The 25,331-nt window shown below is 39.2% G+C and overlaps 4 protein-coding genes across 4 annotated transcripts; 2 read left to right on the top strand and 2 right to left on the bottom strand.

Moving 5' to 3' along the window:
* Positions 1–666: 666 nt before the first annotated feature.
* On the bottom strand, positions 667–3,153 carry LOC132974777 (adenylate kinase isoenzyme 5-like). Its single transcript, XM_061039052.1, has 4 exons — positions 3,028–3,153; positions 2,238–2,429; positions 1,196–1,280; positions 667–1,070 (listed from the first exon to the last, which is right to left on the bottom strand). The coding sequence occupies exons 1-4, from the start codon at positions 3,151–3,153 to the stop codon at positions 1,015–1,017; spliced, it is 459 nt and encodes a 152-aa protein (XP_060895035.1). The 3' UTR covers positions 667–1,014.
* A 9-nt stretch (positions 3,154–3,162) lies between these two features.
* On the bottom strand, positions 3,163–7,594 carry LOC132974776 (mucin-7-like). The gene is made up of 4 exons (XM_061039050.1): positions 7,396–7,594; positions 5,175–5,910; positions 3,936–4,067; positions 3,163–3,425 (listed from the first exon to the last, which is right to left on the bottom strand). The coding sequence occupies exons 1-4, from the start codon at positions 7,456–7,458 to the stop codon at positions 3,163–3,165; spliced, it is 1,194 nt and encodes a 397-aa protein (XP_060895033.1). The 5' UTR covers positions 7,459–7,594.
* A 3,647-nt stretch (positions 7,595–11,241) lies between these two features.
* On the top strand, positions 11,242–16,008 carry gpsm1a (G protein signaling modulator 1a). The gene is made up of 4 exons (XM_061038231.1): positions 11,242–11,547; positions 12,652–13,054; positions 13,829–14,026; positions 14,645–16,008. Exons 2-4 carry the CDS (start codon positions 12,710–12,712, stop codon positions 14,867–14,869), a joined length of 768 nt encoding a protein of 255 aa, XP_060894214.1. The 5' UTR covers positions 11,242–11,547; positions 12,652–12,709; the 3' UTR covers positions 14,870–16,008.
* Positions 16,009–18,059: 2,051 nt separating this feature from the next.
* LOC132974275 (transcription termination factor 1-like) lies at positions 18,060–25,067 on the top strand. The gene is made up of 11 exons (XM_061038199.1): positions 18,060–18,181; positions 20,200–20,905; positions 21,269–21,393; positions 21,572–21,757; positions 21,889–21,967; positions 22,297–22,421; positions 22,674–22,869; positions 23,378–23,470; positions 23,583–23,648; positions 24,283–24,368; positions 24,675–25,067. The coding sequence occupies exons 2-11, from the start codon at positions 20,262–20,264 to the stop codon at positions 24,869–24,871; spliced, it is 1,797 nt and encodes a 598-aa protein (XP_060894182.1). The 5' UTR covers positions 18,060–18,181; positions 20,200–20,261; the 3' UTR covers positions 24,872–25,067.
* The last annotated feature ends 264 nt before the right edge of the window (positions 25,068–25,331 follow it).

Genomic DNA, 25,331 nt, shown 5'->3' with positions numbered 1-25,331 from the left:
ATGATACACTGCTGGAGCGGGAAACATGAAATAATTAAATAAATAGTGGAATAAATAGATGTGTTTTTACATAGAATGAATGAACATTTTAAATAATTGTTTAAACATTTATTTAATTATTTATGTATTTCATAAATTATGTATTTATTTATTACCAATTTTAAATAATTAATGACACATTTAAATAATTATTTAATTATTTAATAACACATGCATTTATTTAATTAATTAATTAATTATATGTTTATTTATATATTTGTTGATTTATTTCCAATGTAAAATAATTGATGACACATTTACTGATTTAATTAATTATATATTTCATTTTGGCACTTTTAGTCCTCCATAGCCAACCCTTGCCTGTGTAGGGTTGAACAAGCTGCAGCGCCTCAGGGGAAGACCCAAGGGGATGAGGTCAGAGGACAAAGTTTACTCTCTTTGGGACATGTGAAGATGTCAAGTCACAATTCAAATAACAGTGTAAGGAAAAATGATTTAACCAGTTGAACCATTTAATTGAATTCAACCGAATTCGTTATAGTGACACACAAGATAACTGCATATTAAGATCTATACATATAATATGATCACAACCTTTATCCTCAATAACATTATGACTTTAAAGTATAATGTTAAAGCTTTGTTCTCATACTAAGTGTTTTTTTTTGTTTTGTTTTTTACTGTATTTACAAATGTTAAGTACATCAGGATTCAATTACATGAACAAACTTATAAGCTCAAGGTACACCTGCTACAAATGAATATATATAGAAAACAATAATAAAAAAAATAGAAAAAGCTCATACTATAAGTGTTTCTCCTGATTTGGATGAGACATGATTACACCATCGATATTTATGTGTCACAGGTCAACAACAGATAAAAGACCGAGCACACTAAACAGACATTATTGTCTAATCAGAACATTGCTCACAGATTAATTTGTGATTGGTTCCGACAGTTTTCAGAGAATCTTTTGTTTTTTTTATGTTATTTTTAGTTACAGTTGTATTTTTAGCAAGATGCGGCAGGAGGGACTGCACCGCTGCATTCTAAGATATCGGCAGGATCTGAAAGCACAGAAAAAAAAGTCAGTAGTCAGCTGACTTTCTCGAACATTGTCAGATTAGTATTTATGTATATTTGAATTAGTTTGAATTAACTGCATTATTGAGTCGCCCTCATCAATAAGTACCTGATGACTCCTTCTGAGGCAGTTTTTCTATGATGACTGATTTCAGATCAGCAAATACCTGGTCCTCATCTCGGTCTGCATCCACCTACACACACGCACGCATGCACGCACACACACACACACACACACACACACACACACACACACACACACACACACACACACACACACACACACACAACTCAAACTATGTGAAAGCAAACAACCACATTTTCACTCATTCAGTTTTTCTCCTGCCAGCCCTAGTTTACCTAGTTATTACCTAGTATATTTTCCACAGAAAGTCAGAGTAAGCTGATGTGAGAACGCAACAGGATAATATCAGGTCAATTCACCTCCAGCGAGTAGGAGGGGGTGGTGATGTTTATTACTGTTTATTTTATAATCGTTGCATAACTATAGCCTGTATTTAAGCGACCTGCACGATTTCCGTGCACGTAATTAAACTGCTACATTATGTTTTGTTTTCTCCAGTATGTTCTTTCTCTGTTCTTTTGTTGATATTGTGATTCTGTCGAACTACACATCGCATTGATGTAAGGTGAATATTCTCACTATAGCGTTGGATAGCAGACTATGTGGCTTAGTCCGCCACTTTCATATTGCTCTTTTTATGTCACGTTTTGCCTCGTGTGCGTTTTTTATTTTATAGATCACAAACTTTACTTGGGAATTGGCGTACGCCAGTTTCAGGCCCCGTTTTGTGCGTACGCAATGTTTATAAATGAGACCCCAGATCAGGAGGATTGAAGGGACAGTTCTCCTGAGATTCCCTAGAAATTTTCAGGAGTGCATATGTGAAAACAGCTTGTGTCGGAAGTTGGATGTTCCTGTGTCAGGAGGCATACGTGTTTACAATAAGCAGATGTACCAGAAAAAAAGATGTGCGTGTGTCTGCAGGTGTAGCTGTGTCAGCTGGACTGTGTCTTTGACTCAGCAGGCATACCAATTCCAAAAAGAAATTAAGTAAAGTAGCCTACTGTAGCAGGTGTGTTGTTAAACTGTGTCAGTAGGTTTAATTGTATCTTATTCATTAGCCTACCTGTTTCAGCAGGTTTAGCTGTTTGTAATATCTTCTGACAGAGATGATGTCTCTCTGAAATGAGTCAATGCGTTTCCGCAGGGCGTAGCTACTGTCTCCTAGGAGACCAAGCTCAGTGGCTCGTCTTTGCAGCCGACAGCGCAGAGTTTCATTGGAGCAGAGCAGGAGCATCACCAGATCAGGAGAGCCAATCTAAACACAGAGGGCAGGACAAACAGAATTTACTTTTCATTTATAAGCAAGGACCACACCTCAACAACGTGCATGTTAACAATTAATCTGAATTCATATTGTATATTGAGATAGATTATGTTTGTTGTAGGTAAGAGAAGGCCTCCAAGCGAGCTGCGGGGTTTTTAGTCATTCCCCACTCTCTCTCACAATTTACTATTCTACTATGTACTGCCCTTTTTAAATTAAGACAAAAAGGCCCAAAGTAATACATCTAGAGAGTCTGAAACATGGATAGTGATGTCTGATCATTTCAGAAGAAGGGAAGGATTAAAAACAGATGAAGTTTGGGAGAATTCTGAGCATCTCAGGAAACCAAAAAAGGCCAGCAGGAACATGGATTCGAGAGTAGAATAAACTGTAGGGGATGAGTAGCCTGAACACAGGTGGAGAAGCTAAGTCACCACAAACTTGCAACTCTTCAAGCTGGCTCGCAAATATTTTTGTTAACCAGGAACCTCTGTGTGTTCTGTTTGTCTTAATGTACTCTAAGTTGTTTTAGTCGTTTGCACTTGACCGCCCCATACAAACTGCAGTGAGCTCTCTGATTGGTCCTAACCTGTTCTTGGAAGCTTAGAGCCTGGTGGACATCCCGAGGGAATCCATCCAAAATAAACCCCTTGACCTTCTGCTGACCAATCAGCTGTCGCCTGAGCTCTGATATTGTCTCCTCCTGCAAACACATACAGTTCATTCAGTCACAGAAAATTGTCCAGGGTCTGTGTAAGGTTGATGGTTGATGGTTGATGGTTGATGCTGCATGGTAAATGTTATTGACTCTGACCTGTGATCCCATCTCTGCGTGACTCATCATTTGTGAAATGACCTCCCACTTCCTGCTGGGGGAGGCTTGGCTTAGTAGCTGCCTCCTGAGCAACTCATCCAATGAGATGACTCTGAGGTTGAAGCTTTTAGCTAGAAGAGCTGCTTGGTTTCCTTTCCCACTTCCTGGACCACCTATTAGAATACAAGAACACCAGTAACTCTCCTACATAAACCACAATGTTCTCAGTTTGAGTCATTACCAACATTGACATGATACATTAATAGACATTGAAGCCCAGTGGCAACATCTGGGGTTTAAAAATATCAAGCCAAAATGGAAGTGTAAAAAACTGCAGTTCCTCAAGGGTCCACTTGAGGCTGGCTGCAAACGCTCCATTAATACCCATGTTTAAATGCCCATTTTTAAAGTATAAATAAACATGTTTACAGTTTAAAGCCTTCCTCAGTCCAACCTCTTTACCTGTGTCTATTGCTGGGCTTTAAAATGCCTCTTCAAACCCAATGAGTGACATTTATACAGTCTATGGTTGAAGTTGAACATCAGATTGGATTTCAAAAAAAGTTGAAAAAACTTTAATTGGGTTTAATGAAGTGGTGGCCTTATATAGGTTGTATCATATGAAGGACGCAGATCATGTGTAGACATTCTAATAGGTCTGTGTTTATCTTAAATGTATTTACCAATGATAAAGATAATAGGGCATTGTCTCTGAGAAAGTTTGATGCTGACTTCCTGCTGGAGTCCAGAACTTTCTGTCATGTCAGAGTCGGAGTCTATGGAAAGCTGAGACAGGACTGGAGAAGGAGGAGGACCTGAGACAAGAAAGTGGGAAAAGTCACACAAATCTTTGAAAATCTTTATTCTCCAAAAGTGTTTTTGGACTGAAATCCTCAACAACTGAACTCCCAGAGAACTGTTGCCCATTAGACGCAAACTCGCAGAAAAAGGTACTGATTTTTTTAGAACCAGCTTTCAGAAAATCTAATTCCTTTAGAACATAATTCCAGCAGACCTGAGCTCTCTGAGAACCAAACTCCCGCGTAAATGAATGATTTGACCAATCTCCCATGAAACGGAATTGTTTAAGAACAAACTAGAAAACAAAAATACTAAAAATGTAATCTTCCAGAGAACTGAACTCTTTTAGAACTAAACTCCCAGAAAACTATAGGCTCTTTCAGGATCAACTATCAAATTACTGAACTTAATTCCATGTTCAACCCAATGTTTGCATTTCAGCTGAAAGCAAAATATCTTCAAGAACTTCAATTTCAGATATCTTTTGGATTAAATTCAAAGACAACTCACAGAGAAAAAATCTTTAAGAACAAAATTCCCCCAAAAATGGGTCGTTGAGAGCCAACTCCAACAGAACTGAGCTCTTGGAGAACCTTAATAACTGAGCATGTGGCTGTGTAACCTTTAAGTCAAAAAAGACAACTCTTTTGAACGAAAACTCTCAGAGAGGCTAATTTCCTCTTTCCAAAGATGTGAACGCCATTGCAAGGCCATCCAGAGACAAATGAACCACTTGAAAACAAAACTTTCTGAAAGCCGGGGTATATCAGAATTTGGAAGATTTTTTGAAAAGTCTTTGAAAACCAAACTACAAAAGAACACATTTCTTTCAGAACCAAAATCATTGAGAACTGCACTCTTTGAAAACCAAACATATGAAGAACTGAACTCATCAAGAAGAAAAAAAAATCTCCTGAACTGGAGAACACGCCTCCTGGATGATGGAATTCCAACAAGACAAACTACGAATTAACTTAAAATGGGAGCCAAAATCCTGCAGACCTTAATTTCCAGAGTCCTGAACTCATACTGCTCTTTATTTAAGCTCACTGAAATTAGCAGTGAAAAGACTGAATTAGCAGAGAACAAAGCTATTAGCAAATCAATCTGACGATCCTTACCCTCTGGGTTGTCTGTATTTTTGTTCCATTCTTCTTTCGTCTCAGTAAGGTTAGGTGGAGGGATTACTGCAGGTCCAGGTGGGGCTGGGGGGAGGAGTTTGGCATATTGTTCAGAAGCTGTTTTGGGAGTTTTATTGCTGATGGAGGAAACTAGTGGTGTCAGTGGGGTTAAGAAAGTTATTATGGGCTTAATTGAGGTTGTTTGGGAACCAGAATGTCTAGGTGGGGCTGTTATGGATGTTGGGGGTATTGGTGGTATTACCCTTGGAGTAGGAGATGTCTTTGAAGGTTTTGGGGGTATATTTTGAGGTTTTGGGGGTTCTGTCACAGGTTTAAGTGCTGATGTTTGGAGTAATGTGGGTGTTTTGTGGGTTTTTATTGGGGGGATAGATGTTTTAAGGGTTATTAATGGTGTCAAAGGAGTTATCTGGGAAGTTGTTTGAAGTATTTCTGGTGTTGTAATAGACACAAATGTTGTCTTGGGGGCTACGGATGTTGTATTCAGTGGTTCAGATGTTGTTCTTGGGGGTGGTGTACTGGTGATTACAAATTGTGCCTTAGGGGGAACACATGTTGTCCAAGGGGGTCCCTGACTTGGCCTGTGTCTCTCCAGGTGGATGAAGGTGTCCCAGGTGACGGCTCTGGGACCTCCAAGATGTCTGGTTGTGGTCAGGCAGCTGTGGAGGAAACTGATTGGGTCCTCAGGATGGTGATAAAGAAGACCTGTTAACAAACTCTGAGACACAAATGAAAGTGAAATAAATATAATTTCTGCCCCCAGTCAAAAAACATGAATCAGTGTAACATCAGTGGTCTGATCAGTAAATTTGTTGAATGTTATAAATCTATTTTTTATGAACATTTTAGCATTTTTGTTCTGAAATATTTTATACTTTGCTTATTATGGCCTCTATTTTGATTGTTTTTAACACCTCCTATTCTAAATCAGGTTATGTAAGTTTACACAAACAAGGAGTATGTCCTGCTGTTAAGCTGCAAATGCAATAAACATAGTCAAATAAAAAGTATAAAGCTAAACTGTGGTACTTCAGCAGGACCTAAATAAAAAAGAAGAAATGGAAAAATATAAAGTACAAATAAAAAAAAACAACAACTATATAATACACTACACTATCCAATACACTATCTACAAAGGTGTAATGGAAGAACTATACAGAATGTGCAGGATAATGGTGAGTACAAAAATCTGTAAAGTTTAAAATAGGCAAAGTGTTCAGTGTAAATGGAAAACAGTTATGTCTTGGTTTATTGTATTCTGTTTCTATGTTTACTTCATTTTGTTTTAGTTTAGTTGACAGGGCCACACACACACACACACACACACACACACACACACACACACACACACAAACACACACACACACACACACACACACACACACACACACACACACACACACACACACACACACTGTTGGACCAGAGTTAATGATAAAGCTTATTTACATCTGTGGTCCCCGGGAATTAATATCTAAAACACATAACTAACAATACAAATCAATAAAAAAAAGCTAAGTTAGCGAACAGTACTTACGTCCTGTGTGTGTTAATATATCAAATAGAGTGTAAATCTAATTTGCTTGACGTTTCCCTTTTTTAATTGTGTTGCTCTTTTTTAAAGATGTCTGTCCGTCTCTTCGTCTGACTCCTTAAGTCGAATAAAACTGCGATTTTCCGTCTGTTTCATAAATCAAAGTAAACAGCTGAGGACTTGTCGAGATGTTGTTCCCTATCTTCCTCTCTTCCGTTCACTCTTAACTTTATTTTCATAATTAAAGTCATCCTCTCATAGTTTTCCAGGTTACATTACTGTAAATAGGTACTGTAAGAGGCAAATTCCACAATTCAGACCAAAAACCTCTCGCCATAAATAGTTCTGTTACTTGTCTCTTGCGTGAAATTTAATCGTAGCTGCTTGGTGCTCCAATATTTTCTCTAGTTACATTTTGTAAATATTTTCATCTACAATGGTAAATTATAATAAAACCAACCATTTGTACAAAAGATTTGCTGTAAAATGTGAGATTCAGATATCATGTTAACGTTGATATTGGAAAATAAACATGACATTTCTTTTTTCCTGCAGCTCTGAGATGAAACTTTGTTAAATAAACAGAAATCGATTTCTTCAGCGTTCAGCATAAACTTTGGATAAAAGGATAAAATGAGAAACATCACAATGAGCAGAAAAGTGTCTCACCTCCAGCAGCTGAGGAAGGTGATGGTGAGACAAGTAGTCCTTTACGTCTCTACTGTTTAACATGTTTTTAAATGTTCTTTTCTTTTTCTATCTATCTATCTATCTATCTATCTATCTATCTATCTATCTATCTATCTATCTATCTATTTATCTATCTATCTATCTATCTATCTTTCTATTTATCTATCTATCTATCTATCTATCTATCTATCTTTCTATTTATCTATCTATCTATCTATCTATCTATCTATCTATCTATCTATGTCTTCTTTCCTTGTTGCCGCTTTGGGAGCAGAGTAAAAATGTCTAAATAACAGCAGCATCAGGTGGCTGGAGCCCTTGTCTTGGTAACATCTGTGTGTATTCACATTGTTTTTGTGCTTACAAGGCTAATGAGCTGCTCAGACGCATTAGCATCAGTGTGACATCATCATAGTGACATGTGGTGGGAGGGCAATGAACAGCAGACACGGGAACAGACCAAACTAAAGACAGACCTAAAAACACGTTTTTAAAGTAATGTTAGGAGAGATGGCCCACTATCATACACAGTCTTAAACTAAGGAAAGTCAAAAGAGAACTGAGCGTATGATTTTAAATCTCTGATGGGTTTAAAAAGAGACATCACATATTAATGATCAATCAATCTTTAATTGATTTTTTTTTTATTCTGACTTTTTTCTCAGAATTCCATCGGTTGGTGGTCTGAAAGTGGGATAGAGGGAGATGCTGGAAGAAGGAGAAGGATGGGGACAAACAGAGCAACAACAACAACAACAAGGACTGATCAAAACCATAAAATATTTTAATTAAAATAAAAACCTTAATAATGCTTAAATAGGTTAAATGCCAGAGTTCAATTAATTATTTAGCTTAGTTCAGACAGCAATAGAGTTAGGGAAAAAAACGATCTCCACATTTTAGTTATTTGGGTCGAGTGACTAGTTCAGCTGTAATAATGCTTACGTTCATTAAAACTAAAACCACACTATTGCTCATTGATATAATTGTATACCCTCTCATTGGACATCATTAAAGATCGTTGATAAAATTCCTGGATTGCTGCAGTCTTTCTAACCAAGGACTTAGTCCACAGAATCCCCATCCCAGCAGGATTCGACACATTCCCAGATAACTGGAGGACTATGAACTCGACTACCCATTCCAACAACAATATTCGTCCACAATGAGGCAAGTCTCACCACTGAGACCCACATTCTTATCAGCCCATTGGAAGTCCCGATGATAAATGGTAGCGCACTGAGGCAAGATGGCAGACAATAAGTCTCCTCCTACAGCAGCATTGGCATTCCTCTGAGCTAGAGAGTGCCATATTGCAAACAACCCTGAAGAGTTAGCAGTGTATAATGAGAGGATTCAAAAACTGGAGAAGGCTGTTTTCACTGTAAAGGTAAATGTTGAAGAGGTGAGCAACTCAAAGGAGCTTCTTATCCCCCACCACCTTGTATATCGTAATGGGAAGGCTAGAGTTGTCTTTAACTGCTCATTCCACTACCAGCAAGGGGATCCTCAACTCAAAGCCCCTTGGCTATGCCACATCTGACATTGCTGATCCTGACCCTATTACACAGAACCTCCTGCTTATGGGGCGGCGGGAATGGTCCTTGCTGCAAGCAGTGACCTGCTATGACGTCGTCGCTGGAAACAAAACCGAGTACTAGCTGACCATTTCTGGGTTATGTTTACTGGTAACTACCTTCCTATCCTTCCGCTCAATGGCTCACCTCTGACGCGGACCTCAACAACAGGTAGGACTATCGACGGAGCAACAGACTGTACTACAGACTGCAGACAGAACTACAGACAGAACCAGAAACTGACAGACTGAGTTTGATACAGAACTACAGACTGAACCAGAAACTGACAGACTAAGCTTGAGACAGAACTACAGACTAAACCAGAAACTGACAGACTGAGCTTGAGACAGAACTACAGACTAAACCAGAAACTGACGGACTGAGCTTGAGACAGAACTACAGACTAAACCAGAAACTGACGGACTGAGCTTGAGACAGAACTACAGACTAAACCAGAAACTGACAGACTGAGCTTGATACAGAACTACAGACTGAACCAGAAACTGACAGACTAAGCTTGATACAGAACTACAGACTGAACCAGAAACTGACAGACTGAGTTTGATACAGAACTACAGACTGAACCAGAAACTGACAGACTGAGCTTGATACAGAACTACAGACTGAACCAGAAACTGACAGACTGAGTTTGATACAGAACTACAGACTGAACCAGAAACTGACAGACTAAGCTTGAGACAGAACTACAGACTGAACCAGAAACTGACAGACTGAGCTTGATACAGAACTACAGACTGAACCAGAAACTGACAGACTAAGCTTGAGACAGAACTACAGACTGAACCAGAAACTGACGGACTGAGCTTGAGACAGAACTACAGACTGAAACCGGAAACTGACAGACTAAGCTTGAGACAGAACTACAGACTAAACCAGAAACTGACAGACTGAGCTTGAGACAGAACTACAGACTAAACCAGAAACTGACGGACTGAGCTTGAGACAGAACTACAGACTAAACCAGAAACTGACGGACTGAGCTTGAGACAGAACTACAGACTAAACCAGAAACTGACAGACTGAGCTTGATACAGAACTACAGACTGAACCAGAAACTGACAGACTAAGCTTGAGACAGAACTACAGACTGAACCAGAAACTGACAGACTAAGCTTGAGACAGAACTACAGACTAAACCAGAAACTGACGGACTGAGCTTGAGACAGAACTACAGACTAAACCAGAAACTGACGGACTGAGCTTGAGACAGAACTACAGACTAAACCAGAAACTGACGGACTGAGCTTGAGACAGAACTACAGACTGAACCAGAAACTGACAGACTAAGCTTGATACAGAACTACAGACAGAACCAGAAACTATCAGACTGAGCTTGAGACAGAACTACTGACTGAACCAGAAACTGACGGACTGAGCTTGAGACAGAACTACAGACAGAACCAGAAACTATCAGACTGAGCTTGAGACAGAACTACTGACTGAACCAGAAACTGACGGACTGAGCTTGAGACAGAACTACAGACTAAACCAGAAACTGACAGACTAAGCTTGAGGCAGAACTACAGACTGAACCAGAAACTATCAGACTGAGCTTGAGGCAGAACTACAGACTGAACCAGAAACTATCAGACTGAGTTTGTGACAGAACTACAGACTGAGCTTGTGACAGAACAGAACCAGAAACTATCAGACTGAGCTTGAGCTACACAACATAACACAACAGACAGGAATTCAGACTAAACAAAAGACAGAACTACAGTGTGTGTTAAAATAATCTGTAGCTTTAATGTTTGTTTGTCTAAATGTATTAATAAAAAGTTATTTCTGTATTGATTAGGTGTATTTATTTTAATCATGTTGATTTAGTTTGCACAGTCACCATTAAACCTGATGATATTGTTTGATGCAAAACGATGACTTAAGACTTGAGTATACACCAATCAGTGTGTGTGTATGTATGTGTGTGTGAGAGAGCGAGAGAGAGAGAATGAGAGGGAGACAGAGAGAGAAGAGAGAGAGGCCCACAGCCACAGAGCAGCATTCTCTGGGTTCGAATGAATGGATCTCGACAATGTAGGAATGTGTGTGTGTGTGTGTGTGTGTGTGTGTGTGTGTGTGTGTGTGTGTGTGTGTGTGTGTGTGTGTGTGTGTGTGTGTGTGTGTGTGTGTGTGTTTGTGTGTGTGTCTTTTGGAGGCGGGATGAAGCCTCTCTTTGGTTGTTATAGTAACCGTGATGTAAGCCCGGAGAGGGAGTTTGCCCTCTCTCTTTTTCATTGTGTCAGAGTGGGTGTGTGTGTTTGTTTGTGTGTGTGTGTGTGTGTGTGTGTGTGTGTGTGTGTGTGTGTGTGTGTGTGTGTGTGTGTGTGTGTGTGTGTGTGCGCGTGTCTGTGTGTGTATGGTGTTTGTGCATGCATGTGTGTTACAGTGCATGCGCATATGGAGCAGTGGATGAACAGATTTCAAACTGTGGGACGAAGGAACCAGATGAAGGAAAGACTGAAACAGAAGAAAAAGGAGATGTGGTGAACACTGGGCAGAAAGAAGAAGTTGAAGAAAACTTTTTGATGATGAGGTGAAGTAACTCAGACATACACTTTAATTTAAACTGTTTAATTAATCACTTTATCCAAACTGTTTGATTCATCAGTGTATGATACATTTGAACTGTTGAGATAAACAGTTTTTGTTATGTTTGTTTCATCTACTCTGCAGAGGAAAACGTGACACACTGAAACTTAATGAAGATAAATACTGTTTGATAATGAATTGCTGAATTATGCTCTTAAATGTTGTACCCTCTGAACTTCTGTTGGTGTGGTCACTGTAACTGACTGTGTTTAATTTTCTGTGACGACCAGTAGATGATGCTAAAGACCCATATTTTACTGAATGAACCTTTATAAGACACGAACGCATTGACACTGTTCATTAAGGCATTCATGTGTGTGTGGGTGTGTGTTAGTGAGTTTGTGGGTGTCTTTTGTGTTGTAAATGTGATTAGACACTCTGTGGTTTTGTGTTGTTTTTGACCTACTTTTGCCGAAGCTGAAAAAAGCAGACCAAAGCTGGTCTACTTTAAGCTGGACTGTCTAAAGCAGACTCGTTTAGAATGTGTTCGCTCTGTTTTAGGCAGGTTTTGATTTGGTCTCCTTGTTTTTCTCACACTGTGAGGAACACTGACAGAAGAGTTTTCAGTTATCAGAGGCAGAAAAAAAGAGAACAACATGCTGTTATTGCAAAAACCATGCAGCCTCAAGAACATTGTGGAAATATGAATTGAAGAGGGCACAAACACGTTTTATAAACAGTTTGCATTGGGGACTGATGATCGTTGAGCTCATACTTAAAGAGTTCAAATGGGTCAGACAACTATGTCCGTGGTTGTCTGAAAACAGACTGCTCACATATTGACTGGGGGAAGAGGTGTTCAGGTGTTCTCCCTATAACCTTCATGGCAGTCTGCATCATATGTTCATCCAGTCCTCAAATGTCTCAAGCAGACTTTCTGCAGACTTTAAGAGGGTGAACATAGGCTACAGACTTCCCAAGACTTAAATGATAGCAATCATTTACATTTCAGATGTGACAGTGCAGATTTTGTAACTCAGCCTAAACTCTGACTGCAGCTGCATCATTATCTCACTTCCTGCTCTTTTCACTCCCTTTCCATGTTTAGCCATTCCCACTGATGAGAACAAGGATCATATCCCCGCCAACACTTCCACAGCTCCATCATGGCTGACAAAAAACTCTCAGGTGTGCCCTCCCTGTCTTCACCTTCTCATCAGAATGGGAGTATCAGGGGGACGGGATCCAAAAGCTCTCCACGGCCCCACCATAATGGCAGCCTGGAGGCTAAACCAGGATATCACAGTCCCAGCAACACCAGGGCTGATCCCCACCCTCAGTCTCCACTTAGCAGCAGAACCTCAGCCTCAACCTCACCCCTTAGGTCCCTCGTAAGTCTTATGACTTCTGTGTCCAGTCCTCGTCCTGAAGGCAGCTCAACCAGACCCCGGGGTCAGAGCCTTAGCTCTGCTCTGAGCTCCAAGACAAGAACCACAAATTCCAGGAGCAAGGTAACTATCACATATTGCTGTAAAACTTGTTTAAGTCTTTCCTATTTTAACACAAGTAAAAAGTCAAAGTGCTGAATATTTGATTTTTTTGGGGGGGGTTATTCTTGTTTTTCAAAGTGTTAAGAGTCTTAAGGTATAATATCTAACTTTTAAAGTAGATGTTCAGATGTCCCTCTTCAGCACCAGTCTCTCAAACCAACAAGTTTGAGCTAAGGCCAGTCCTCTGCAGGGCTCTATTCAGAGATGCAGCCCAATCTTAATTCGGTTGCTGCTCATTTTTCAGACCAAAAATGTATTTTTTATTGTATTTTGTCTATTGTATCTCCTTTGGTTGTACTCTTGCGACGACACTCCACCATTGTGCCTCTATACATACAGTGGCTCTGAATAGGTGGGGCCCTCTCTCTTCTCCTTCATAGTGGTAGGGCTAATGGTGGGAGAGGAAGGGGTTTACACACACAAAAAAAAGGGAGCACATGTTTTAGCCTTTGAGTGACACATAAACAAGCTGGATATTAGGAAAGATCTTAGAACAACAAAACCAGAGGGAGTTTGAATTATATCTCTTTTTAGGTAGTTATATTATATATTCTATATATTCTATATGCATATTATAAGGTGGTTGATTTTGGTGCCAACAGAATGGAAAACTGTTTGCACTGTCATAGTTGACTTCTCATCCTCAGTTTCTGTAGACTTCTTGGATAAGATATTTTCTTACACATGCCGTCATGTTTTATAACCTGTGGTTGTTTACCTGTGTTGTCACTGTAGCGTAGGAGTAGCCAACAGGAGGAGCCTGAGGCCTTGTTGGACCTGATCCTAGAGTGCCAGGGTCAGAGACTAGATGACCAGAGAGCTAGCCTTAGCTTACTTCCTGATCAAGGAGCGGCTGGTCTATGTGGAGCCTGCAGCCCTGACCAGCCTACCCTCCCCAGTCTGGACTTCTACTACATGCTCATACATTACCAGGTACCAGCATGTCATATGTATGTATCCATCCATGCGGCCCATTTCAAACAATAGTTAATCTCTTTTACAATATGAAGGGACTGCAGTACAGACTGTCAGTACACTCACTCAGTGGTTCAGAGACTTCAGTTATCCATATAGGTGTGGTTTGAAGTAGAGATGTTAGTCAGGGCACAGGCTTCAACAGTTTCTAAAGATTTAGAGGGTTGCTTACAGCCTTGTACAAAACGGTTTCGCTATCAATAGTTCATTTATTTGTTGGTAAAAAGAAAAATGTGAGGTGTGATTTTTTCTGACATACATTTTGAAGATATTCGGGGGCATGTTGTGTTAAATGACAGGTGGACTTGCTTTAGCTGTTTTCAGGAGGCGTTAAGCCTGTCTCAGCTCCATCTCTTGCCTATTCCTAGATTGATAGACAGTTATGTGGAGATGGCATTTCCAATCAATGGGCTTCATAGCGCCTCTTCAGAAAACCAAAGGGTAACATCATTATGACTACATCCATATGTTATACAGTCTATGGCAGAGATATGGTGCTTGACTGTCTGGACACGTCCATCAAGGAGATTTCACTGGCCTATCTGACGTATTCCCTCTGCATGTTTCATCATCTAGTCTGACAGGATGGAGGACCAGAGGTGCTCCCTTCCTGATCTGGATGATGTGGTTGGTACACTTCCTGAAGGTCAGGATGATTTCTTCAGTTTAATACAGAGAGTTCAGTCCAGGAGAATGGACGAGCAAAGGGCCTCACTGCTGGTGACACACACTGAGGACGACACACACATCAACCCCACTGGCTCCTCTCCCCATAATCATTTTAACCATCGTCCTCAGTGATGAAGAACAGTCTGAAAGTGTTTTTTTTTTTTTTTTTTTTACAATGTTTGACTGAATACCAGGTCCTGCATCATTGCCAAGTTTCAAACATCAGAAAAATGTTTGGATCTTGTTTTTGGATGGACATTTTGAATGTTTTAAGCTGTTATTGTGTTCCCATCCACCCGAGACCAGCCACTGTCGATGTGGAAACCTTGATCACACTTCTGACAACAAACAGCAAAATGAATGCTAACCCACCCTGAAGACATGATTAAGACTGGCTGAATGGATTCCCATTTTACAAGTGTATGATTTGTTGCTTGGTTTTTTTTCCTGACCTCTGGTAGTTAAAGTTTGGCCCTAGTTTGTAGTTCTGTGGACTGGTAGTTGTCTATTATGGATGTGTCCAATGGATTTAGAGTATTTTAAATATCATCCTTACTAATGTTTTAATGAAACAGGAAAGATAATTCATCTTGTTTGTCTCATCCTAAAGACTCACACAGTGTGAAAGAACCACTTTGGTTGTAGAGTGAACATAATTCATGACTCCAGACAGAGTAATGGCAGCCCACAGAAACTGTTGACATAAAGACTTTATCTGAAAAACTTGTCAAGTTTGAATAACTTTTGTTATGAACATTTACTGATATAGACTTTATGGAAAACTAAAACTGTTCATTATAAAATGGTTGCCAATCTTGTAAAATTGAACATTGTTTAATTAGAAAGATTTTCTGAGTTATCTCCCCATAAAACAAGACATCAGGACAGTGTTTCTATGATTCATCTCTGTTATAGCAAATTACACTGTATTACTATACAGACTATAAAAATAAATAATAATTCTGTCTAACATGACGCTAGTTTCCTAATATATATGAGGCCGTCTAACTTAAGGTAAATTCATAACCTCTCTTTATTTTTAAAACACCCATATTACTTGTATTTTACCACTTGATTTCATCTGTTTAGCTTTACTCTGCTGGTTACTCAGTTGAAGGGGTGAATTATTATGCTGACTGTTTATTAACTTCTTATTGAATTAACCAGGTAAAGATTGGTCTAGAACCTGTGGTGTTTATGAATCAGACTTTGTGTTTTTAACATCATTAGATATCTTTACATGTGATAAAGTTACATCCTTGAATACCTTACTGATGTCTTAAATTGATTTCTCATCACACTGAGACTTTATTTGTATTTACTGAAGAACAAAAACAGTTCATAGAATTGAAAAGATGTATTATCTATAAAGAAAGATGAACATCTTCAACACACTAACACTGTATGTTTAATAGAAGCAGATCTATGAATGATATTTTGTAATTGGTATGACTAGAAGTAGAATTTAGAAGTTCAGAGAAATTTGTTGAAATACTGCTTAACCTTCAGTAAAGGTACTCAAGAATAATCAGCTGAAAGTACATCAAGCAACTAAAGTAGATGATGGATGGTCCCTCTTCTAAAAAATAATTCATGAGCAGTTCTTTCATCATTACAACCGTAACCCGTGTACAAATGGACAGCGTGTCTCTGCCACCTCGAATATACCCATGACAGGCGCTGACATATTGCAAGTTTGCAACCAGTCTGCAGTAGGGATCGACTGGTGGAGCTGGGGTATGGACCAATTCGGAATAGATGTCATAATTACTTTGCTACAGTTGCTTGCGCATGAAGGTGACAGAAAAACAGTGGAAGCAAGTGGAAAGACAAACACAGAGAAGCAAGCCAGACCCCTGGTATAAGGGAAACATGTCTTGTGCAGTTGAATGTCAGAATACGAACACGAAAACAACATGACCCCCATTTCTATAGAAATATGTTATTGAAGAACTGTTTAAGCAAACATGGACATCTATACAACGTCTTCTACTTATTTATGTCCTTGCCGCTGGCTAGGAAGTACATTGTCCCTTAATACACAAAACCATCTGACAAATCTCAGGTGTTCTACACTGCAATGTAGAAAATGTTATTTGTCAAGAGATTTGTATGCCCTGAGTTCTTCTTTAGTTTAGATGCTGGGTTTCTCCCATATGAAGATCTCCCAGCCACTGTAAATTAGGCCATTTAGCTGGACCCTTTCCCCACTGACCCGACTGTCAGGAAACCTCACCCCATTGCAAGTGTTGGCTTGACACTGTAAGACAACCTTTCTTACAAGTACAATACAGTTAAACTAATTGGAGGAGGCTTCCAGAATATCAATAATTTTCTGATGTAAATTGACCACAAGCTACCACTAGCTAACTTTCTACCACCAATTAGGTTCTGCCCTCAAAACATGGGATTTTAGGATAGGGATAGGGGGTTTTGATATTTGCTGCTGTATTGGTTGGTTAAATGTGTGTTTTCACCATTTTTGTGTTGGCACACAGAGATGACATGTTTTGTGGGCAGGTTATATATAAAACCCAGGGTCAGGGTTCAGGGTTTAGGGAGGAGATAGAAATTCAGCCTGGCCCTTTCCGAATAGCCACAGTTCAGTATGCAGTGCAGACTTTTCAGTAGACTGAACTTTCTAGGTCATTCAGTATGCATTTTTTGGGTCCGCCTCAGTATACTGAACATTTCAGCATGGATACTAACTTCCAGGTTTCATGCAGTATGGATCGGATGCATCCTTTCAGGAAATGAATTGTATTTTACCACCCACAATGCTGTACGAAGTTAAACGTAAATCGTCACTTCACATGCGCCTCCAAATCAAAACAAACGAGCGTGGATTAATTTAATCAATTAGAGTTAAAGTCCCGACTGAAATCGCTACTTTTAATTAACAACAGAAAATATAACAAATATCTGCATTATTATAAAACCTTTCCCCCTCTATTTAAATAATGATTTCACTATTTAAATGTGTCTTTATTGGTTTATTTTATTTTATATTCTGTATATTACTGTCTTTCATTTGTACTTTCCTTTATGTACTGTAAGTTATTTAGTTATTTAATCTGTTTTTTACTTGATTTACATTGTATTGTTTTTTGTTTTGTTTACCTGACTGTATATGAGCATTACTCCTCTTGAAAAAAAATGGATGCGGCCGGTTCTGTAAACGCAAATGACGTCACTTCCTAACTGAATGAATCAGACGAAGTAGGAACAAATATCTGCCTCCTGTGCGCGCATACTGAATAGTAAGTACTAAACAGTATACAGCACGGATAGTAGGTACTGACTACTGACAGATTGAGTAGGTACTTTCGGCAATTCGGATGCACCCCCTGTTTTACTCTGAGGCGTCCGCGCATGCGCATTTACAATCCCGGAAGTAAACACGCTGTGTGTTGTTTCCGTAGCACGCGTGCTACTGTGGAGAAGGTGAGTGGATTCGCACGGTAAACTGGAAATGCTTTTAGACTTGTTTAAAACTCCATACTTTGCTTTACTGTTTTGATTATAACTGAGTGCGGACTGCCGGCTCCTCTCTCTATTCACTCTGGTTCTGTTGCGCTGTTGAACTCTTTTGGTCTGATCTGAGGTCAGATTCTGGTCTGTATCGTTGTCCAGGTGTAAGTGTCGATTGATGTGAGAAGCAAAAAAGTACTTGTATTTATTTAAAACACTTGTAAGTCTCTGATTCCCTAGTCCTTTTAAAGATACACTTAATCTGTGTTGATTCTTTGTGTGTGTTTGCTCAGCTGAAACAGAGCCAAAAAGACACATTTGGTTACTTTGGTTACCCTGTGAGATATTTAATTAAAGGGTATCAACCAATTTGTAAACGTTTTAAATAAAAAAGAAGGTTATGTCGGTTCTGATTTTTACCCAGGAGTCACGATCCTGCAACTGATTAAAGCAAAGTGAGCATCTTCTCTGGTACTTCGTATGTATTCACTGCAGTTAATCATATCAGGGGTATGGGTATTCACTCACAATGTGGAGAGGTCCAGTCAGAAAAAAATATGTCAAGCAAGTGTCCGAAAGACCATGTTGTCTAACTGGCATTATGATTTCTTTCTTTCTTTTTTCTTTTTTTTTACATATTTTGATGCTGCCTAGTAGTCGTGTACATCTGCAGGCAGTCAACAACTGACCATCAAATACAGAAAGTTAAATTATCTTTTTTTTTTTTTACAACAATTGTCATTATGAACTGTTGGAGGGTATATTATATATATTTCTTATATATTCTTATATATTATACAATAATAAGAAAATGAAGACAATCAGTGTTATTTTCTTGTTTCAAGTAAGAGTACAGTCTTTGTTTATCAAATTAAAATGCACAAATTCCTCCACAAAATAAATACTACAGATGCTTCATAGGAGGCAATACAGCATTTAAGTCAGAGGGAACTCAAAGCATTTACAAACTATGCTGGGCTACAAAAATGGTGTCAAAGAGTTTGTGCTATACTAAATGTTTTGACTGAGTGAGCACCGGCAGCCGCAGTTACAGTCTGGCTTCATGATTGTGTAACATTTATTTGTTCTTATCCAGGTATCATCATCATTTTAATTCATCATTAACATTTTGCAACATAGGGATTCTGAAGTGTTTAAGCGTGAAATGTTTCTGTGTTGACAGCGTCTTTCATGGACAGTATGTTTTCAGGGTGAACAAAAGGCCCTTTTCACACATGAGCTCCTGACATTTCTAGATAATTCCAGGACATTCAAACCCCCCAAAAAATACCACAACTGCCTCTCACACTTGCACCATACAACAGGGAACACCTAGTGTCTTTACAGGAAATGAACAAACTAAGCAATTTTCTTACTGGGTGGGCTGCTGCTTTACTCCAAATACTTAAAAGACGACCCCTGGATGTGTAGGACTAATGGGACATCCTGGTTTGCTAGATTACGAGTCTGTCCAGGATTCGAGGGACCCTGGGCCGTGTTAGAATGTCGGAAGTAAACTTTCTTTGGGAGAGAGGTTTGGTACTGAACCCTCTGCCAGAGGAACGTAGTCCAACACAGTCTATTCTTTTGTCTCCAGAGACCTGGGGCACGTAGGATATACAGGTTGTGGAGGCATTAAAGTCCATCCTGTTATTATTTTCTCTGTGTTACTTAGTTTGTAGCTGTTTCATTTCAGTTCTCATTAAACTTCTCAATCAATTGTTTATTTATTTACAGCCAACTCACAACAAAACATATACCGCCCGTCCTCCTTGCCATTACTTTTTTTTCCATTTTTCCAACCTTTAACACATTTTATTTTTTAATTTGACTTATATTTGATCCTCTGATGTGTTACTCTTACCATTGTACTGTAATTTTGGAGCAATTTGGCACGAGAAGTCCAACCTAGATTATCGTATAACGTATCATAGCTTAATGTAGCGAAACAGGACGTGACCGTTCAGTCATGAGTTTGTTTTCTCCTACAGGTCAAATAAGAAAATAAATCACCATCAGTTCTGCAGCTTCTTCATCATCTCCTCCTGCCGTCATGAAACCTCCTACAAACTCTCCCTCCCCCTCTCGGAAGAGAAAAAGATCAGACAGTCAGCAGGACGATCCTATACCTGTTGACATCAACACACCTGAGAAACATGATAAAAAGAAAAAGAAGAAGAAACACCAGCGAGACGAAGAAGGGCTCAATCTTCCTCCTCCTGCTGCAGTGGAAGATACGAGCAGTAAGAAGAAGGAGAAAATAAAGGAAAGAGAAGTGGAGCAAGGGGAGAAAGAGATGCACGTTGCTGTAGAAACACCTGTGGTGGAAAAGAAGAAGAAAAAGAAACAGAAGAAGACGCCGAGTGAGGCGAACGTTGTCACTGTCACGACAGAGCACGACAACGGAGAGACTTCAAAAAGCGAAAAGAAGAAGAAAAATAAAAAACAGAAGGTTATCATTGCTGAGGTCAAAACAGAAAACACAGAGGCAGGAGCCCTGGTTTCTGTTAAAACCAATAAGGAAGGGGGAAAAAAGAAGAAGAAGAAGGCTGGGAGTGTTCAACCAGTGATTTCAAAAGAAGGACAAAATGTGGAAAAGAAAAAGAAGAAAAAAGAGAAGAGAAAAGAGCATATTAAAAGGATGAAAGAAAGAGGAAGAGGAGTAACCAAGAAAAAACCAGCAGAAGAAGATGATCAGTGAGTTTTTTTTCTATTATTAAGTTGGACTGAAGAGTCAGTGTGGAAATATATTACGTTTTAATGTAGCGATAAATAAAAAAGACATTTTAGTAAAGGGTTGGTCTGTGCGAACATAACCAAATGTCGTAACTTTTTAGAAAATAATTGTACTACTTTTTGGCGATAGGGGCAATACACCTAAATGTTGTTTTAGGTGTAATGTTGTAGAAGCGAAAACTCTAAAAAAAAATTTAAAAAAACATTCAAGTCCAAATGTTACAAGATAAAAGTCTGCTCCACCAGCCAATCGGAGCACAGTGTTTCCTTTGTCCTTTGCCTTGTCAGAGCACAGTATTAACAGTGTGTTTCCTGTTCTGTCAGGACCGACTCTGCGTTGTTGGATGAACTGCAGGAGTTCATTCCTGATGTGAGGAAGAAATCAGTGGACGAGGTCAAGAGACTGGTGAGATATGATCTACAGCGCTTCAGGAACTTCAAACAGCAAGGTACTAATAGAACAAAAAGCAAAGTAATAGTACTGCGGATGTAAAAGTATCAGGCCCTGAAGGAAATAGCAAGGAATACTCAAATGAACAAGGTATTAAAGTAGGCCCGTAATTAAGATGATATTAAAAACACAAACACATCAACTTCTACAGAAAATGCACTTTTCTCCTTCACCAGGGGTGTCTCTGCGTCGAGGGCGGTGCTCTGGGGAAGAGAATCTGATGATCACAAAGAACATCGCAGACTTCCAGGCTCTGATCGGCATCGGCTCACCTGTTAAGCTTCTGTTTCCTAAGAGGTTCAAAGGGCAGGAGGCAGAAATCAAGAAGCTGAGAGCACAACATCGCTTTTTGGAAACGATTGGTGTGTAGGCACACATCGTCTTCATCATCATCATCATCATCATCATCATCATCATCATCAGGGATAACCTAGGACCTAAGTGTAGTTGTTCATGTCTGTCTCTCGATGTTTCTGTCGGTTTGTCTCTCCAGCTGAGGGGATCCCTCGGACATGTCATCAGGTCTACACCAGAGCGAAGAAGATTTTTGACGACAAGAACCACATGGGAAGGTCAGAGGCAAAAAACATGTCACGCAAATTGCACAAGATCTGACAGCACACTTCTGCACAACCCCTACAGCCTCAAGAAATATTGTTAAAACATTTGAATTAGGTTTTCACAAACATGTTTGTAAAATTATTAATGTATCTGTATGTTACCTTTACTTCTATGAGTTACCTGCAGAACCTGTAAGTCTCTTTATGGTCTGTCTGGTATACTGCCTGTATATACCATGTCTCAGATTTAGCTGCAGAATCGCCTGTATCTGTACGTACTGCAGAACCTTCTCTGTCATTGTCTGCAGTTTGTAACACACTGTATGTATGTTCTCTGTCAGATTCTCAGAGGAGGAGATGAAGTCTCTTATCAAGTTACAGAAGATCCATGGGAACAACTGGAGCATAATCGCTATGAAAATGGACCGCAGTTGCTACGCTTTAGAGAAACGCTTTTCCGCCATTGGTAAATCCCAACACACATGACTTTGTCTCCTCCAATCTTGTCTTTATTTTTTTAAGTCCTTTAAGTCCTGCTAAAACAATGTATACCTATGTTAAGACCTGACAATGACAAGATCAAATTCACACTTAAGACACAATTCCTATGTTACTTAAAACTCATGGATCAGTGAACAGTAAACTGAAGTTTAGCCCTCACTGAAAGCTGGTTTGTGTGTCTGTAGTAACTGTGTCTGTACTGCATGTGTCTTCCCAGCTGCAGGTCATGGTATGTGGAGTACAGAGGAGGAGTCAAGGTTGAAGGAGGCTCTGAAGGCTCACCTGGAGGTTGTGGTTCAGCAGAGTTCTGCGGGTTCAGGTTTGAGCAGAGAGCAGCTGTGTAACAACCTGCCCTGGGCCGAGATCAGTCAGAAGGTCGGGACCAGACACTGGGTCCAGTGTCGTCTCAAGTGGTCAGTATTGGCTCTGAAACTTAACTGGCACCGCAACTATTTTGTTATAACACCTTAATGAAGATAGACATGTGGTTGTTCTGACAAAAGAAGAACATTATACTTTTGTAGAAGAACATGTTAATATTGTAGGTGCTTTGTGGCCTGATGTTAAAGCTACCAAACTTGGAACTTAATGACTATCATGTGATGGTTTTTTGTCATGAAAATGATTACAGTTGTTTTTTTTACTGTTTATTTAACAGAACCAGAACATACAAGAATTCAATCAGACTCCCTTTCCATAGTAAGACCCAAGTTGTTAAATCAGGCGTTTGGGTATTTAGATAATAAAGGGTCTGTTGTCCAATTTCAAGTGGTCCATGTATCCAGTTATTCAGGTAGTTATTCAACATCTTGAGCTGTCACAGTGTTTTTCGGATGCAGGGGTGATTAGTTGTCAGTTGTTTAGATGATCTTGTTGACAAAGTCTCGGGATGTTCATGTGTGTGGTGTCTGTGTGTTTCAGGTTCTCCCTCTTAAAGTCAAAACTGTCTCCAGGTGTCAGCGCCTTCAGCAGAGGATCAGAAGGACTTCAGGCTAAAATTCAACTTATCACCACGTAAGATCTACGTTAAGATCGTTAGGGGATCAAATGCAACTGTTAATACAACTTAACTATAATACATACGTTACTACTGCTAATACTAGAGATAATTCATTGTGTGTTTCAGGTTGAACAACATGCATATTGATGATATGGCAGACATCGACTGGGATGAGGTCGCTGCTAGTATTGGGTGAGATCAAAGGTTAAACTGTTAGACCTGTTAAAGTGTGATGTAAGCTGATCTAGAGTGCTTAATAGATCAGTAGTCTGTTCATCTTTTCAGAGTTCAGGTTAGGAAATTTACCCTACTGGCTTTATGTATCTGGGTGTAATGTTGCCTTTGCGGCGGTGCTCTGCACAGCTCTCCTCAGAGACAATAACTGAACACCATAGATCAGAATCAGCTTTATTGTCCAGGTATGCTTACACACACAAGGAATTTAACTTTGGTGAACTGTGCTCTCTTATGTACGATTATAACATTAAATATCAACACAAATAAGCAAAGACTAATATGTACAAGACTAAATAAGAAACAGTGCAGTGTTGAGTCGTGCAAAAGATGCTGAAGTAACATAATAATAATAATAGTAGTAATAATAATAGATGAGAGGTAAGTGCAAGACATTCCAAACAGCAGTATGATTACATATTTTATATTAGGTGAATAACACAAATAAATCAACTCATGTTTCAATTAGTTTTTGCTAGTAGTTAAGGTTGTTTTATGTTCAAATCTGTTTTGTAGGACTAATTTGTAACAGTAGACACGATTATAGAAGTGATTCTGTTTGGACTAAAAGTAGCACGGTGTTGTGTTTCAGCAAAGTGACGCCTGTGTGCGTTCAGAAGACTTTCCACCGACTGAAAATTTCCAGAGTTCCTAACTGGACGGGATTATCGTACGGAGGTCAGTACTGGAATATTTGATTTAACCGTCATGCAGCAGTAGTTTCTTATTTTGATACCTGAACAAACTTCATCTTACAATGTGGTACTTTGTCTTACCTTGATTCTTAAACCTACTGTGACACTTGTTTGTGTTATTTTAAAACTTGTATCGTTAAACTTTATCTAACTGTGATGGTACTGTGACATTATTGTTATACTACATCTTTCTATTGCACTTTATGAAACTTTAAGACCAACACATTTTCATAACAAAGTAAACATTCTCCTCATTTGGACTTGTGTTCATCTGTTTTTTTTTTTTTAGAGATTGTAGACTTCCTGCATGCGAAGGTCTGTCCTGTCCTGAAGGAGAACCTGAAGAAGTTAAGCGCAGAGGAGGTGCCGAACACGCAGCAGCAGGAGGACACGTTCCAGCTGTCAGACATCTTCAGCTCAGAGGAGGAAGGTTTTGTCGAGGTGGACAACAGTCAGCTGGTCTCGAGGCGTTCAGGACGCAGATAGGTGTAGAGACATGAACCGAAGGGAGAAAAAGGAACAGCAATCTGATTGGTTGTCTCTCACCAGTGGACAGACTTATCTTGGACTACAATGAATTGGGGTTTCAAGTGGTTGACGGGTAGATTGTCAGTATCTATGTTATCAGAAATTTGATGGTTTACGTTTTTCTAACTTTCTAATGAAACAATTTTTAATGCTACCCGTCTCAGCTTCTTTCATCACATTTCTGGTCAAACTTCAGAACGGATGAGTTTCAAGTTGAATTAGGATCGTAAGTCTGTACAGCTATAAGTACTATAACTATGAAAAATAATTAATTTTTCATTAAATATGAATGAATTCAGCTTTAAAAATGTATAAAATGTAACAGTACTCTAATCTACAGTAACATGTAAAATCAGATTTTCTTTTCTTCTTTATTCAGGATTTAAATAATTGAGAATTCCTGAAGCATCTTAACCAA

The sequence above is a fragment of the Labrus mixtus genome, chromosome 5 (genome assembly GCF_963584025.1).
Source record: "Labrus mixtus chromosome 5, fLabMix1.1, whole genome shotgun sequence".
In the NCBI taxonomy this organism is placed as follows: Eukaryota; Metazoa; Chordata; class Actinopteri; order Labriformes; family Labridae; genus Labrus; species Labrus mixtus.
This window is presented reverse-complemented; position numbering and strand designations above follow the sequence as displayed.

Coding starts and splice junctions, on each gene's coding strand:
- LOC132974777 (XM_061039052.1), bottom strand. CDS start 3,153: ATGTGTTTGCAGGAGGAGACAATATCAGAGCTCAGGCGACAGCTGATT. Junction 1,281..2,237: donor AGCTAAACCTGCTGAAACAG/GTAGGCTAATGA, acceptor GCGTGTGTGTAG/GTGGATGCAGACCGAGATGA. Junction 1,071..1,195: donor GCCTCAGAAGGAGTCATCAG/GTACTTATTGAT, acceptor CTGTGCTTTCAG/ATCCTGCCGATATCTTAGAA.
- LOC132974776 (XM_061039050.1), bottom strand. CDS start 7,458: ATGTTAAACAGTAGAGACGTAAAGGACTACTTGTCTCACCATCACCTT. Junction 5,911..7,395: donor ACCTTCCTCAGCTGCTGGAG/GTGAGACACTTT, acceptor TTTGTGTCTCAG/AGTTTGTTAACAGGTCTTCT. Junction 3,426..3,935: donor CCCTATTATCTTTATCATTG/GTAAATACATTT, acceptor GTATTCTAATAG/GTGGTCCAGGAAGTGGGAAA.
- gpsm1a (XM_061038231.1), top strand. CDS start 12,710: ATGGCTGACAAAAAACTCTCAGGTGTGCCCTCCCTGTCTTCACCTTCT. Junction 13,055..13,828: donor CCACAAATTCCAGGAGCAAG/GTAACTATCACA, acceptor TTGTCACTGTAG/CGTAGGAGTAGCCAACAGGA. Junction 14,027..14,644: donor ACATGCTCATACATTACCAG/GTACCAGCATGT, acceptor TTCATCATCTAG/TCTGACAGGATGGAGGACCA.
- LOC132974275 (XM_061038199.1), top strand. CDS start 20,262: ATGAAACCTCCTACAAACTCTCCCTCCCCCTCTCGGAAGAGAAAAAGA. Junction 21,758..21,888: donor TCGCTTTTTGGAAACGATTG/GTGTGTAGGCAC, acceptor TTGTCTCTCCAG/CTGAGGGGATCCCTCGGACA. Junction 22,422..22,673: donor GAAACGCTTTTCCGCCATTG/GTAAATCCCAAC, acceptor GTGTCTTCCCAG/CTGCAGGTCATGGTATGTGG.